Genomic DNA, 13,120 nt, shown 5'->3' with positions numbered 1-13,120 from the left:
GCTCAGACTGGCAGATCCGGCCGCGGGGAGCAACGCCGTGTCGAGAGTTGTCTGTCTCCGATTGGCTCAAGGCGGAAGGCAGGGCGGGTACTCTCTCCCGCGCGCACCACGTTGCCCCGTCGCCTGCTGCTGGTTGGCTGGGAGACGCTTGGGCGCCCGCCTTCCCTGAGACGGCGGCGTCCGCTGATTGGCGGCTGCGGCGGAGTTCGCTTCCGCGTTGCTCGGAGAGTGGGAGAAGACAAGATGGCGGCTGCAGTGCGTGGAGCTCCCGGGCTGCACCGGCGGAGGTCGATGGCAGCTTCTCTAGCGGCGGCGCTGGTGCTCCTATGCCTGGCGCGGAAGGCGGCGGCCGGGGGAGGCGGGACCCGCACGCTGGTGCTGCTGGAGAACATGAATCTGAAGGACACGCACTCGCTCTTCATGCGCAGCCTGGCAGGTCTGGCCCGGGAGCGGGGAGCGCTTTAGAGCAGGCGGGGTGCGGGGGGGGGCTGAGAGCCTTTTCCAGCGCCAGGGCAGCATTCCCTTCAAGGCAACCTCCCAGAAGGGACATGTCAGCGAGGGGTGTGTGTCAACACGTGGAATTCCTAGCTTTGGACGGTGACTAATAATAATAATAATAATTTATTATTTATACCCCGCCCACCTGGCTGGGTTTCCCCAGCCACTCTGTGCGGCTTCCAACAAAACACTAAAATACAATAACCTATTAAACATTAAAAGCTTCCCTAAACAGGGCTGCCTTCAGATGCTTCTAAAAGTTTGGTAGTTATTTTTCTTTTTGACATCTGGTGGGAGGGCATTCCACAGGGCGGGTGCCACTACTGAGAAGGCCCTCTGCCTAGTTCCCTGTAACTTCACTTCTTGTAGTGAGGGAACTGCCAGGAGGTCCTTAGTGTCAGTTCCCTGTAACTTACATTGAATATTTATTACATTTATCAAGGATGGCGCACATGGTTCTCTTATTCCTCATTTCATCCCCACAACAACCCTGTGAGGTAGGTCAGGCTGAGAGACTGTGACAAGTGAGTTTAATGGCTGAGCTGGGGATTCAGAGCATCGCCTCCCCGAAGGTGCTTATCCAACACTGAATCATTACACCTCTAGGCTGTATGTATATGCACAGATTCTCACACACGCACCTCTCTATCCTCCATTCAGGGGAGTGGGAGCTGTTATCAGAGCCTCACCACACGTTCCAGTGTGGCACAGTGGTTAGAGTGTTAGCACTCAAATCCCCACCGCCACTCAGCCATGAAACTCACTGGCTGATGTCGGGCCAGTTGGTCACTCTTAGCCGAACCTACCTTGCAGGGGAGTTGAGGGGATGGAAGGATGAGACGTAGAGCCGTGTATCCCAGTCTGAGCTCCTTGGTGAGTTATAAAAGCAAAAAAAAAAAAAATTAATAGAAAACATTCAAAGGAGGGTGCAGAGCTAATGTGGGATGTGGCCTTGAGGGAAGCCTGGTGGGCTACGTCTGACTCTTCACCTCAGCTTCAGAGCAGGCATAGGCAAACTCCAGCCCTCAAGGTGTTTGGGACTACAATTCCCATCATCCCTGACCACTGGTCTTGTTAGCTAGGGATGATGGCAATTGTAGTCCCAAACATTTGGAGGGCTGGAGTTTGCCTAAGCCTGCTTTAGAGGGTTAGGAGTGGAAGGCAGTGTTGGTTGGTTGAAGCGTGAGTATTGGTTATTTAATAACATAACCCTCAAGCTCATTTTAGGCAGCTCAAGAGATTTTATGTTTTATGGTTTATAAATGCTTTTAGGATAAATGAACAATTGGCGTGAATAATTCTGTGGGGTAGGTATTGGGCTTTTATTCCGCTTGCAAACAAGGGGAATAGAAGAGGCACCGTGAGGGTTGTTTCAGGCCAACTAATATTACCCAGCAGAGGCAAAATGGGAATTTGGAACTTCCTGATTTGCCCATCAGTCTTTTAGCAATGTCTAGTGGACCTAGAACTCTACTGGTTCCTGAATTTCTCTTTGTGCTTGGCAATATTACAAGTCCCTTATTTTCTCCTGCACTTCTAAATCTAGATAGGGGCTTTGATCTCACCTTCAGGACTGCAGATGACCCTGGGTTGTCTCTCATTAAATATGGAGAGTTCCTGTATGACAACCTGATTATCTTCTCTCCATCTGTAGAAGGTAAGACAGAAATGAAGCAATGTAGAGAAGTTTGCAGTGCAACCCTATGCTGTGTTTATTCAGAAGTGAAGACCACAAAGTTTGTTCGAGCTTTATTTCCTTGAACTGTTCAGTGCTTATTGTATAAATAATACTTGTGTGTCATTATTCTGTTTTGCTTTCTGCACCTGTTTTGCTTTTTTCTTATATTTCACCTGTCTTCATTTGAGGGTTTTTTGGTTGGAGTTGGAAGGCATTTCTTTCTGTCACCCTTACGACAGGCATGACACTTTGCATATTGTAAGAAGGTGAGGAAGAGTTGTTATTGGTTGAATACGTGGATAAATACAACTGCATGCTGCTTTTTGCTAGAAAAACATTTATGTTTTTAAAAATGAGTTTTGGGGGTGGATGTTGGCAGCTGGAAGTCAGTCATTTGTGGTGTGCAGCCCTGAAGTCCAGCTGCTTCACCTACCTCTGTATGCACTGCAGATATTATCCCTCCTGCAAACTGCTCCTTGCAAATCTAGCTTTTGCTTTGACATGTTTAAACATCATTGGCCCTTCCTTCGTTTCAGATTTTGGAGGCAACATCAATGTAGAGACCATTGCTGCTTTCATCGATGGAGGGGGGAGCGTCCTTGTGGCCGCCAGTTCAGATATTGGTCAGTAAAGTGAACTTTATCCAAGCCTTTGACTTGAAAGAGAGCTTCTCCCTACCCCCACCATGAACGAGGAACTTCTCGTTGATCAGCCATTTTTTGTAGTTCGGTTGAGCCGCCTGTGCCTAGAATTCCTTTGGCTACAGCAGTCCTGGAATTCTAGGTACCACTGTAAATTAAATAGGAAATACAGGACAAAGTACAGTGGTGCCCCGCAAGACGAACGCCTCGCAAGACGGAAAACCCGCTAGACGAAAGGGTTTTCCGTTTTGGAGGCGCTTCGCAAAACAAATTTCCCTATGGGCTTGCTTCGCAAGACGAAATGTCTTGCGAGTTTTTCCAACTTTTTTTTCCTTTACCCCCCTTTTTCTAAGCCGCTAAGCCGCTTATCAGCTGATCCGATAAGCCGCTAAAAGCCACTAAGCCGTCAATGGCCTTGCTTCGCAAGACGAAAAAACCGCTAGACGAAGAGAATCGCGGAACTGATTCTTTTCGTCTTGCGAGGCACCACTGTACTCTTTCTAACCACTTTAAAGTGTGAATGCTAACTGTAAATGCGTTGAACCTTTTGCTATTTAGCTGGATAATTGACCTCCTAGGCCAAACTTTGCCAACCCAATATGCTCTAGGTGTTTTGGACTGGTATTGGCACCTGTGCTGACTGGAGCTGATGGGAGTTGCAAAGGGAGGGCACCAGGTTGGCAGAAGCTGACTTACTACTTTTACCTGAGTGATGAATGAGTATAGATTTAAGAAACAACAAACCCAGGATGCCTCAACTTCTTTACGGCTCTTCGATTAGCACCTTTTCTCTCTATATAGCCATTATCTCAAAGGAAAGCAAAAGGGTCTGTTTCTGTCTGCTGTCATCTTTGAAGGTGGCATGATTTCCCCCCCTTCCTTTGCATCTGTTTGGAAGCTGGTATCTTGAACAGAGTTAAGTAAACATTTGTGGCATCATAAAATAGAGCTCTGAGCACTTCCACCCTCTTTTTCTATGCATAGAACATTTTTTCGTACTTGGAGAGTGATTTGTGTGCGTATCATCTAAGTAGATGCCAGGCTACTTGTGGCTTTAATTATAAACACCTCCCCTTTTTCTAAACAAGTACAATGTTGACAATTCTTAGGCGATCCCCTTCGAGAGCTGGGAAGTGAATGTGGCATAGAATTTGATGAGGAGAAGACAGCTGTCATTGACCATCACAACTACGATGTCTCTGATCTGGGTCAGGTAAGCAGCAGGATGCAAAGTGCTGGGTAGACCGGCTTTCTTCTAGGCAGTAAATATTTAGTTGTTTTGAAACAATTGCTTGTGTTAACCATTAAGCTCTTACAAAGGCTGCAGGTGGCAGCCAGCATCTTAGAAAAGGCAACAGCCTCTTCACTTCCACAGAGGAGGGAAAGCTGCTTCCAAGATGGTGCTTGCTACAACATCTACATGTATACAGTGGTGCCCCGCAAGACGAACGCCTCGCAAGACGGAAAACCCGCTAGACGAAAGGGTTTTCCGTTTTGGAGGCGCTTCACAAAACGAATTTCCCTATGGGCTTGCTTTGCAAGACGAAAATGTCCTGCGAGTTCCTGCGGGTTTTTCCCCCTTTCCCCCCCTTTTCCTAAGCCGCTAAGCCGCTTATCAGCTGATCCGCTGATAAGCCGCTTAACAGCTGATCGCTAAAAGCCGCTAAACCGCTAATAGCGCTAATCCGCTAAGCTGTCAATGGGCTTGCTTCGCAAGACGAAAAAACCGCTATACGAAGAGCCTCACAGAACGGATTAATTTCGTCTTGCGAGGCACCACTGTATTTGAAAAACAAAGAACATATGCCAATTTACCAGTTAATTGATCAGACGAATCTACTTTCGGCCCCAACATGGAAATGGAATACCAGCAGCCACTGGCTACGTTCTCAACTTTTGCGGCCTCTTCTCTTTCCTCCATTTGCAGTGAAATGAATGGAATGAGGATAACTGTGGTTAACCATTTTTTTCCTGTTTTATGGGGAACCTGGAAACTCCGGCTACCAGCGTCAGAACAAGCCAGTATCCAAAATATGGTTCAAACTATGGTTAAATATTCTGGCTAGTAACTGTAAATGTCCGACTCATGAAATGCAGCTATATGGAGACTACTTGGTTGAATTGTGCTGTGCGTGAAGGGGCTGCCCTTGTAATGCAGATGCTTTTGCATATCTTGGTTGATGGTGCTGAGCTGTAACCATCCAAATGCAGCCTTCTGTGTGTTGCAGAGAAAGTTGGAGAGGGCAGAAAGGCAGAGTTGGGGCTAGTGGGCAAAGGATTGTGGCTTCTTCTTCTAAGGCAAAGTGTTAGCCACATTGTCATTTGATGAAGCATTGGCTGAACCTGCCTGTAGAGTTGGCAGTCCCCAAAAGGTTTTAACTGCGGTCTCTTTGCAGCACACCCTCATTGTGGCAGATTCTGAGAACCTCCTGAAGGCTCCGACTATTGTGGGGAAGAAGCCTCTGAACCCCATCCTCTTTCGGGGAGTTGGGTGAGTCTCCTGCAACATGAGGGTTGTGTTTGGCCACAGCTATAGGAGTTGGTGCTCTTGGCCAGTTTAGGAAAGAGTGAAGTTTAGTAAAGAGTGAAGAGACTATGTCTTCACCTAGACAACAACAAAATTTGGTAACTACTTTGCTACGCTCTCAACTCGTGGGGCTTTCTCCAGCCAAGTCATTCTCAGTAGACCCACTCAAATGAATTGGCCCAAGTTAGTCCTGTTGTCCATAAATTTCAATGGGGTTACTCTAAGTAGGACTAGCAGTGGATACCTCCCATGGTTTTTCTTTATCTTCACTGCATTTTAAATCCTAAGCATAGAGAGAGGAGCCTTCTTTCAAGACAGCATTGGGTCTTGCACCAAGTGCTTTCCATAAATACATTATTAATATTTGGGGGCTCCCACCTGGAGGGGCGCATGGGCATTTTGAACTGCGCCTTGGAAGGAAACTTCTCCCCTGCTGTCGGAAATCTTCACAATTCGTTTCCCCCCCCCCCCCCCCTTGCAGGATGGTGGCTGATCCTGACAACCCTTTGGTTCTAGATATCCTGACTGGCTCCTCAACCTCTTACTCCTTCTTTCCTGACAAACCCATCACACAGGTATGACTTGAAGGGGGGGCTTGCCTTTTTTAAAAACCTGCTGACAAAAAGTACCTTGGTGCCAGGCTCCAATTGCTTTCCTTTTGGTTGGGGACTGCAGGGGGCACCAAAACAATGCTGTAGGACGGAGCACAGGACACCTGAAATTTGAGAGCCCAAAGTCTGCCACTGGTGGCAGTTGGCATCCTCTCAGAAAAATGGTTCACCTGCACTGACCAGTCATTTTGCTCCCTTAGTACCCTCATGCTGTTGGGAAGAACACGCTCCTGATTGCGGGTCTCCAGGCCCGGAATAACGCCCGTGTTGTCTTCAGTGGTTCCCTGGATTTCTTCAGCAATGCCTTCTTCAACTCTGCTGTGCAGAAAGCTACCCCTGGCTCCCAAAGGTACAGACGGGTTTCCACTCCATTCTTGTGTTCCAAACGATGCCCACCTTCTGTGTGCATGAGCAGGGACAGAGCCCATGTCCTTTGACAGAGACAATTCTATTTTATTTATTACTTCACTCCCCCCCCCCAAGTTGCTTAAAATGGTATACAGTGGTGTCCTGCAAGACGAATGCCTTGCAAGATGGAAAACTCGCTAGACGAAAGAGTTTTCCGTTTTGGAGGTGCTTCGCAAAACAAATTTCTTATGGGCTTGCTTCGCAAGACGAAAATGTCTTGCGAGTTCCTGCGGGTTTTTTTTCCTTCCCCCCCCCCTTTTTTCTAAGCCGCTTATCCGCTAAGCCAATAAGCCGCTAAAAGCCGCTAATAGCGCTAATCCGCTAAGCCGTCAATGGGCTTGCTTCGCAAGACGAAAAAACTGCTAGACGAAGAGACTCGCGGAACGGATTCTTTTCGTCTTGCGAGGCACCACTGTACATAGTTCTCCCCCTCCTCATTTAATCCTCACAACATCCGTGGGAGATAGGTTAGGCTGAGAGGCAATGTCTGGCCCCAGGTCACCCGGTGAGCTTCATGGTCAAGTGGGAGGGATTTGAACCCTGGTCTCCGTGTTAGGAAATTTACATCCTTAAAAGAGACATTGAGGGTGGTTTACATCGGTACATGTGAACGAGCCCTCAAGTAACCATTGGAACGCTATTGGAAATAGCTAAGAGTTTCCTGCCAGTTAATCCAGAGTAGAGGATAAAAGTCCGTACAGCATAAAAGCACCGGCAACCAAAAGATTAAACAGCTGCTGGAATAAGAAAGGTATTTTGTGAGGTGGCTAAAAGCCAACAGGTGCGGGGGGGTGGGGGTGGGATGTGACGTAATCTGCATGCTACCACTGAAAATGTCTCTCCTGTGCCCCAGGCAGATGGGTCTATTACTGGGACACAGAGCATAGTCTCTATAGCTCATGCAGGAAGCTACTCCACTGCATAACTGATGCAGATTAGCCTTCTCCAACCTACAGACCCCCAGGTGTTTAGGTCTGCAGTTATTTTGTCGTTGAAATTCTACTCAGTATTGATCCAGAGTAGATTCCAATGTATAGTTAGCAGAGTAAAAACTTAAATACATTGCAGGATTCCCCAAAAAATAGACCAGAGGCATTTCATCCAGCAGAGCTTTACTGCTACTGAAGGCAAATGAGCGTAATGGTCACAAAGCCAATACATTCAGGATTGGCACTGTCCATAAGAAATCCAGTTGCAGCAGACTTAACTTAAACCTTACAATAGCTTATAATAAGACTAAACCGTAACACTATGTACGGAACACCACACCAGAGCGAAAAGAGAGAGGGTGAAACTCGGGCTCCTTCTGGCCCTACTTTTATAGGCAGCATGACCTTGACAGAAAGAGAGAACAGAACCAGTTTAAACCAGCTGTACTCGGCTTCCCGGAAGGAATAACCCAAACATCAGTAACCTCCTGCTTGCTTCTTTCACACAGGGAAGCTTCCAGAACCCTCTTGAATTAATTAGAATAGGAAAGATCTCCACACATCAGATCAATATTTTCTGTACTGTACTAAGAAATGCCAACTGACACCCACCACCCCAGCTAGGTTTGTAGTCCGAAACACCTGGAAGTGTCTAGGTTGGCAAAAGTCGATGCAGACTGTGCTTGATCTGCCGTGCAAATAACGCTGATTAATCTTCCTGTACTGGAGTTGAATTTCTGTGGCTATGCAACATCCCTTGAGCAAATGTTCACTCTCATTCCTTGGCTTCCTCTTCTCAGGTACTCCCAGACGGGGAACCACGAGCTGGCCATGGCTTTGTCGCGCTGGGTGTTCAAGGAGGAAGGCGTCCTTCGCGTGGGAGAGGTGTCCCACCACCGGGTGGGGGAGATCGTGCCCCCTAGTGCCTACACCGTCACAGACCTGGTGGTGAGATTTTTAAACCATCCTTTGCAGCCACAGCTTAAGAGTTCCCTTCACAGTCTGCACATGCCTTTTTAGCCGGCCGATGACACTCGCTCCCGCCTCTCTCTCAGGAATACAGTATCGTAATTGAGAAGCTCTCTGATGGGAAGTGGGTCCCCTTTGATGGCGATGATATCCAGCTCGAATTTGTCCGCATCGACCCGTTTGTGAGAACTTTCCTCAAGAGGAATGGTAAGCTGGTTCCGTTTTCTCCCCGATACTTTCTCAGTCGTGCATTATCAGCCCCTTGAAAATTTCAGAATTTCTGCTGTTCCCATTTGCCTGTATTCCTTCGTGTCTCCTCCACTGTGACCTGGGAGTGGGGGAGAGGTGAGACCACCTCTGTTCCCTTTTAGAAAAGATTCATTTCTGGCCTGAGGTGAGTAGCTTGTATGCAGGTTTGCAGTCTGTTATGACCCAGGCTTGCAGTATCCTAACACCTCCACGTTAACAAAAAGAAATTGTCATAGTGATGTTGGGTGGTGATGAGAAATTCCGATACGCATTGAGAGACCTGCCACCTATACTGTCTTAACCTACGCAGCTGCTAAGATTCTCAGGTTGAGCACCTTAACTCAGTCCCAAAAACACGTGAGGCACACCTGGGGGTGACACAAGAGAGAGAAAGAAAAAGAGGGAGAGCCTTTTCAGTGGCTGCTCCCTGATTGTGGAATTCCACCCCCCTCCAAGAGAGGTTAGCTGTCAGCATGCTGACACCTGTATTGTTTATACAGCAGACGCTCGGGTTACGAACGTGATCCGTGCGGGATGCACATTCGCAATCCGCAGCGGTGCATCTGCGCATGCGCAGGTTGCGATTTGGCGCATATGCGCAAAGCGCAATTTAGTGCTTCTGTGCATGCACGGCCGCCGAAACCCGGAAGTAACCTGTTCCAGTACTTCTGGGTTTCGGCAGTCCACAACCCGAAAAAAACGCAAACTGAAGTGTCTGTAACTCGAGGTATGACTGTATTTGAATTACAGTGGTACCTCGCAAGACGAAATTAATTCGTTCTGCGAGTTTTTTCGCCTTGCGATTTTTTTCGACTTGCGAAGCACGGATTTTGGAAAAGCTTCAAAAATCACCAAAGTCTTCAAAAACCTCTAAAAAGGCTACCACACCGCGTGCTATGAGTTGCTCCTCGAAGTCAAGTCGCAACTGCACCCCCTGAATGCACGGTTTTAAGAAAAAGGAAACAAACTTGCAAGACAAAGGAAACAAACTTGCAAGACGTTTTCGTCTTGCGAAGCAAGCCCATAGGGAAATCCGTCTTGCGAAGCAACTCAAAAAACGAAAAACTCTTTCGTCTTGCGAGTTTTTCATCTTACGAGGCATTCGTCTTGCGAGGTACCACTGTACTGTCTTACAACTAGTTTGCTTTTCTTACTTTGCATTTCATAACGTTGTAAGCTGCCTTGAATCCCAACTTGGGAGAAAGGTGGGATATAAAGAAATAGAATAAAAATAACAGCAACTAGCTGCAACAGCCAGTGAGAGGGATATGTGCAGAGAATTTTCGCTGGGGCTGAGAGTTGCAGCTAGTGTTAGTCCTACTCGAGGCGTGACCCACTTAGGTCCATGAGTTTCAGCAGGTGTGCTCTGAGCAGGGCTTGAATTTCCTACTTGGGAGGCGACCTCCAGTTCCCAACTGTATAATGGGCATAAATTCTACTGGATTAAGGGTAGTGTGGCCACCAGAGCCGCAGAAACTATTACGCTTCCAGGTCAGAATGACAGGAGTTAGGATAGGTTGTTGAAATTCACAGGGGAAGGAGGGGGATTCCTTCACTTTCTTTGCATGTTGACCACAAGTTGGCCTGAGCCCCCCTGAAATGTGTTTGGCTCCTAGGAGGCAAGTACAGTGTCCAGTTCAAGCTGCCCGACGTCTATGGAGTCTTCCAGTTCAAAGTGGATTACAACCGGCTGGGCTACACCCACCTGTACTCCTCCACCCAGGTAAGAAGAGCCTTGGCCTGGGCAAGGAAGGAGCTTCTGGCCCAAGAGCCGGGTAGAAAGATACCATGGATGGTGTCTCCTGTAAATTTTGGGGTCCCCGATCTCTCAGGCTAGCTAACAGTAAAAACACAAGCCCATTAGAAGATAATGGCTGGAAACCACAGAAGGGGAGAGTTGTTTTTGTGCTCAAATTGTGCTTGCTGGTTTCCCACCGGTATCTGGTCAGCCACTTGTAAGAACAGAATGCTGGACTAGATGGGCCACTGGCCTGATCCAGCAGGTGGTGGTTCTTATGTTAAATAGGCAACCCCAGCTGGCATGGCCAATGGTTGCAGTTTCCCCATCCCTGGCCCACCAAAAAGCTATCCTGACCCCTTTCCTTTCGGGAATGTGAGATGAGGGGCTCCCAGACAGGGCTCTCATTGGAGGAACTCAAGTGAGCTGAGAATGATTCAGGGCAGTTTTGGCTTTTCATTGCAATTGCCCTTTGAGAGGGGCAGAATCACTCTCCAGTCATCCTAATGATGATGTTGCAGTCTGCTCTGTGTGCTTTTAATAGAGGAGCTAGATACATTTATTAATTATAGTGATTAAATCTTTGGCTCGATAGTCATTTTTCTCTGCTGGGTGTGTGTTTTGTAAGAAGCCTGCTTGTTGCCCGCAAGGTGGGAGAAAGAACTCCCCACCCGTGAGTGTGGGTGGCTCCTAAGAAGCTTCCTCACACCTTGCTCTGCTATCTCCCGCCTTTGCCAGGTATCGGTGCGTCCCCTCCAGCACACGCAGTACGAGCGATTCATCCCCTCGGCGTACCCCTACTACGCCAGTGCCTTCTCCATGATGGTGGGCCTCTTCCTGTTCAGCATCGTGTTCCTCCACATGAAGGAGAAGGAGAAATCGGATTGAGGGTCTCCCAGCGGGAGCAGTAGGGAGCCCACCCCTCTTCCAAGGCGGTGGCCCCAAGCAGTGCAGGCGCTGAGTACACACAACATTTGGAGACTGGAAGTCCTCAGGATGGAGGGACCAGGGCCTGGTGGGTGGGGATCAGGATTTTGGGGGTGGGCAAGGGGAAGCAGATGCCTCTTGGAGGAAGAGAAGGAAGAGTGAGCAGCCCCTGAATGAACTCTTACAGAATCCACGTGTCAGTTCCTTTGTGGACATCTCTCAAACATGCTTACTGCCACTGTGACTTGTTTCTGGTCTCCCAACAAAAGATTGCTGTACTTGAATTTTGTTTTCTGAAATAAAGCAGCCTCACCTTCCAGTGATAGTTGTTTTCTTGAAAATAATTTGGGAGCGGCCTTGAATCCCAACTTGGGGGGGAATGGTGGGAAATAAATAAATAAATAAGAACAATTAGCTGCAACAGGCAATGAGAGGGATGTGTACAGAGAATGTGAAGACACATATGAGCAAAGAGGGGCAAGTTGCATCTTCTGGAATGTCTTTGCCATGGAGTACCTGAATAACCTAAAGAAACTTGCTCAGTGATGAGATAGGGCACACATTTTTTTTGAAGGGGGGAGAACCAGAAGTAGCTTCTGAATCCTGAAAATGCATGACTCTGCAATTTACTTTTGTTTTCAGTCTGGGTGTTTTATGTAATATTTTGATTTAAATATAAAGCAGAGTTTTGAACAAATGCAATCTAACTACATTTGGAGCAACTGTGCTTCTCAACAGTAAGAAAAGGTCACCCTCACCAACAGCCAGCCAGCCTGGGACAAACTGACCAGCACCGGTTCTCTGCTGCCCAGTTTGCAGCAGAGACTGAAGGCTTCAGGGAGGAGGGTGGCGGCAGCAGCACCTGCAGCAGGAAGAAGCCTTGAGTTACACCTGGATAGTACTGGGAGAGGGAGCGGGTGGCGCTGTAGTCTAAACCACAGAGCCTCTTGGGCTTGCTGATCACAAGGTCAGCAGTTCAAATCTGCATGATTGGGTGAGTTCCCGTTGCTCTGTCCTAGCTTCTGCCAGCCTAGCAGTTCGAAAGCACACCAGCGCAAGTAGATAAATAGGTACTGCAGCAGTGGGAAGGTAAACGGTGTTTCTGTGCGCTCTGGCTTCCGTCACGGTGTCCCGTGTTGCACCAGAAGCGGTTTAGTCCTGTTGGCCACATGAACCAGAAAGCTGTCTGCGGACAAACGCCTGCTCCCTCAACCTGAAGCGAGATGAGCGCCGCAACCCCGTAGCTGCCTTTGACTGGACTTAACCTGGCTCCCAGTACGTTTCCGAGCACAATTCAAAGTGTTGGTGCTGACCATTAAAGCCTTAAACGGCCTCAGTCCAGTATACCTGAAGGAGCGTCTCCACCTCCACTGTTCTGCCTGGACACTGGTCCAGCACCGAGGGCCTTCTGGTGGTTCCCTCACTGCGAGAAGCCAAGTTACAGGGAACCAGGCAGAGGGCCTTCTCGGTAGTGGCACCCGCCCTGTGGAACGCCCTCCCACCAGATGTCAAAGAGAAAAACAACTACCAAACTTTTAGAAGACATCTGAAGGCAGCCCTGTTTAGGGAAGCTTTTAATGTTTAATAGGTTATTGTATTTTAATATTATGTTGGAAGCCACCCAGAGTGGCTGGGGAAACCCAGCCAGATGGGCGGGGTATAAATAATAAATTATTATTATTATTATTATTATTATTATTATTATTATTAACCGTCCAGCGATCCTTTACCTTCCTGCCACTCAGCCTCTATTAAAATTGTGTTTTTCCCCCCAAATTTTTTTTTTGGTTTTCATAACATTATCAACAAACAAACACATAAGACAAACAAACATAAATCATAGCCTTATTGAAAATTACACTTGTTTCCATTGTTAAGTGACTTCCTCGCTTCCCCTTGGTTGAATTTCATTGCGTTTCCTTTTAACGGTTTTCCAAATCACAGT

The 13,120-nt window shown here is 47.8% G+C and overlaps 1 protein-coding gene across 1 annotated transcript; it reads left to right on the top strand.

Annotated features, from left to right (window-relative positions):
- The first annotated feature begins 213 nt into the window (after positions 1-213).
- On the top strand, positions 214-11,494 carry DDOST (dolichyl-diphosphooligosaccharide--protein glycosyltransferase non-catalytic subunit). Its single transcript, XM_079987091.1, has 11 exons — positions 214-436; positions 2,045-2,155; positions 2,713-2,799; positions 3,927-4,030; positions 5,214-5,308; positions 5,826-5,919; positions 6,156-6,304; positions 8,093-8,240; positions 8,348-8,468; positions 10,127-10,233; positions 10,987-11,494. The coding sequence occupies exons 1-11, from the start codon at positions 244-246 to the stop codon at positions 11,134-11,136; spliced, it is 1,359 nt and encodes a 452-aa protein (XP_079843217.1). The 5' UTR covers positions 214-243; the 3' UTR covers positions 11,137-11,494.
- Positions 11,495-13,120: the final 1,626 nt, after the last annotated feature.

This window comes from Podarcis cretensis, assembly GCF_951804945.1.
Source record: "Podarcis cretensis genome assembly, chromosome: 8".
Lineage (NCBI taxonomy): Eukaryota > Metazoa > Chordata > Lepidosauria > Squamata > Lacertidae > Podarcis > Podarcis cretensis.
This window is presented reverse-complemented; position numbering and strand designations above follow the sequence as displayed.